Genomic DNA, 3,289 nt, shown 5'->3' with positions numbered 1-3,289 from the left:
AATCACTCTGTATGCGTACAATCACGCTACCCTACACATTAAAATACAAGACGTTACAGAAAAGATCCCCGTCAGAAGAGGTGTACGCCAGGGCAATGCAATTTTACCCAAACTCTTTACTCTCGCGTTAGAGCATGTCTTTAAAAACTTGGCATTAGAACAAAAAACAAATAGTATAGATGGAGAGAACCTTAGTCACCTTAGATTCGCCGACGACATCGTATTGATAAGTAGCGACGAATGTCAATTAGAACAGATTATTTGGGAATTGCATCAGGCATCTATTTCACAAGTCATATCGCTGTGACTCTAGGTTGTTGAGAGCTACCTATATCTTGGACACCTGATCATGCTCGGGGCAGAGAATCAAACTGCTGAAATATTCAGATAAATCGGGCTGTCCGAGACTGCATTCGGCAAGTTGGGGCATATACTTAAGGAACCGAAAATCCGCATTAACCTCAAGCGTAAGGTCTACCAACAATGCTTACATACTTCCGGTTACCATATATGGACTCGAGACTGCCACAATAACGAAAGGCAGTGCAAATCGTCTACGGGTTCTCCAGTGAGCAATGGAAAGACGGATGCTGAATGTAAGCCTCAGAGATCAAATCAGAAATCAGGAGAACAGGAGTCAAGGATGCAATGGACCAAATTTCTAGAAACAAATGGCGATGGGCGGGCCATGCCGCGAGAGATGATATAAAATGGACAAAAAAGTCAGGCCCAGACAATCTAAGCGGAGCGTGGGTAGACCGAAGGCAAGATGGCGTGAGAATATCCAACGCCAAGCCGGAAAGAATTGGATATAGACAGCGCAGGACAGACTAGTTGGAGAGGGATGGAAGAAGCCTACGTTCAAGAGTGGACGTGCATGGGCTGATATGATGATGATGATGAAACAATTTTAATGCAATTGCATCAACACTCTGTCTTCAAAACGAATTTTAAAAGTTAATCAAACCACAGTCCGGATCGAATTTTGTAGTGGGTTAAAAGTAAGCCCGATCAGGAACACGAGTTTAAGAAACGTTTAAACAATAATCGTTAAAAACAATGTTTACCTTTAATGGTTTCTTCAAATCGCTCGGATTGACAGCGCGCAACTCTCTCAATGTATCTTCGATAATATGGTCTCTAGTAACATTTAAAACAAGAAATTGATTCAAAGCAACCATTTGTGTTGGACTGAACAACGCAGCAAATGCAGCTTGCTGCGCTGCATTCTGCATGGCATTTTGCATCTGGAATTTCACATGTCACACGCTCAGCCAAGTTAAGTTCAATGATAATAACTTACCTGCAAGGACTGATCGGTTTCTAACAATTTCAGTTTAGCGTGAGCATCAAAAAGGAATGGATAGTTGCATAAATATAATTTTCCAGACTGCAAAATATAAAACATGATAACTGGCTCATTCTCTGAAGGTCACCCTACTTACATCGTTATCTGACAGCCATAAAACATAGTCAAATCGGACATCCAAGTAGTCATGTAATTCGTTCATATGAAAAATATCATAAGGCACTTTCAGACCGTCTATGTTGTGATTAAGTTTATTCAAAAAAACCATTATGTCTAACATTGCTACTAAAGCAGAGTCATAAAACACAGTCTAAAATAAACCACTAATAACAAACATTATCTACACATTGTGGGACTAACAACTAGCAACTTACCCTGCCCTGTGGTATGTTCTGATTCCTCAAAATGTGACTTGCAACATTTTTGAAAATGTTAATTAATTTCTCGAAGTAGTCCGCCGTCATCATACTCCACCACCCTCCTACCACCTTATTTGCTGGCTGTTTTAAACGCAAAACTTGCGTGGCGAAAGGTTTTTGCAGTTTTGCATACTGTTTAGTATTATTAAATTCGTGATAGAGGGGTAATATTAGATAAACTCTAAGTGATTCGACATCTGGCGGGTTTGGGGTCAGTTCATTGAGAATGTAATCGGTAATCCCGGTAAAAATCTGAAAAATAATTTTGTACTGAATAACACATACACACACACACACAGTAAAAAATGTAATTCAATATGTAATGTGTAATTTTTTTTTTAGAAAAATGCTCGAACATTTCTTTTAGTAATTTTAAGAGCCCAATTTTTGCTTAAAACAGGGGGTGATTTACGTAAACAGTGCATTAGAAGATATCCAACTTGCAGTTGTTTTAGAAACTTTAAACTTCTTTCCGGTCATAACGGTTTTAATAAGTATCGGTAAGTAATAAAGTATCCAGTTTTGGCACAAATTGAATCACTGACAAGGTTGCCCACCCACACATGTTACAATTTTTTTTTCAGCACGAAATAATCGCAAATGGAAATTATGATTCATTTCAATGATTTCCGACACGTTAAATCATTCAAATATTCAGATCTTTCCTCTGAAAATTTGCTTGTGAGAGAACTAAGCTTTACAAGAATAAAATATTTTGCGACTTTATTTCATTCATTAAAAGAACGCAACCGGAAGTTATTTTCCTCCATATAAAAAACAAAATTTGATGATCGTTTCAAAGAAATAAAACGTTATAAATTTTCATTAATACCATCTTGTAGAGCTTGAAAACGTGCTATGCAAAAGTATTTTTTGTTGTTTGAAATGCTTCGAAATAACTTCAAAAAATGCGAAAAAACAAAAATCTGGAAAATCACTTTTTTCTAAATATCTCAAAATGACCCTGATTGCGCAACTTTTTCCTAATTTAAGAGATTTCGTATCTCTTACGGTTTCGGAGGTCCCTTATGGACACTTATTTATTGACTTTCATAGTCACCTTACAAAATGTAGCAACTTTTTGAAATTTTTAAATAAAATAAATTAAAATTTGAAAACGGTTGATTTCACAGCTTAAAGTGTAAATGCAAATTTGTAACTTTGTAAATTGTCTATCTAATGACGTATTAATATACAGGTACTTCCATTTGAAAAACAAAAGTTAAATTGCGTTAAAAAGTTTTAGATTGTCCATCCAACCAAGTCCACATTGTTTACACCCTGTACAGGGTACAAAAGTATAAAAAAATCAAGCAAAATAGTGAAAACCACACACCGATATATTTGTTATAACCGAAGATATATGCAATTTGACAATAACAATGATATTGTTGGGTTGTTGACAAAACAATCGGTTCTGAGAAGAACCGACTGTTTTATTTAACCCATTATGAGTATTCTTTGAATGAAATGCACCCTTGGGATTCAAGCCTGCTTAGATGCTCAAAATATTTTCGGTCATTTCGAATGGATTGCTCAAGCCTGTCTCTTGTAGATAAAA

The 3,289-nt window shown here is 36.3% G+C and overlaps 1 protein-coding gene across 1 annotated transcript in view; it reads right to left on the bottom strand.

The window, feature by feature from the left end:
• Positions 1-3,289, bottom strand: part of LOC109541235 (probable E3 ubiquitin-protein ligase HERC4) — a gene marked incomplete at its 3' end in the record, with an annotated part of 482,710 nt that overhangs the window by 3,492 nt on the left and 475,929 nt on the right. Inside the window, 4 exon segments of the mRNA XM_048665023.1 lie at positions 1,068-1,247; positions 1,304-1,390; positions 1,446-1,619; positions 1,684-1,980. Coding sequence (XP_048520980.1) covers positions 1,068-1,247; positions 1,304-1,390; positions 1,446-1,619; positions 1,684-1,980 — 738 coding nt within the window.

The sequence above is a fragment of the Dendroctonus ponderosae genome, unplaced genomic scaffold (assembly GCF_020466585.1).
Source record: "Dendroctonus ponderosae isolate FM_Combo_2020 unplaced genomic scaffold, Dpon_F_20191213v2 Dpon_F_20191213_1, whole genome shotgun sequence".
Lineage (NCBI taxonomy): Eukaryota > Metazoa > Arthropoda > Insecta > Coleoptera > Curculionidae > Dendroctonus > Dendroctonus ponderosae.
The sequence above is the reverse complement of the archived record's forward strand: the minus strand, read 5'-3'. Positions and strand labels throughout refer to the sequence as shown.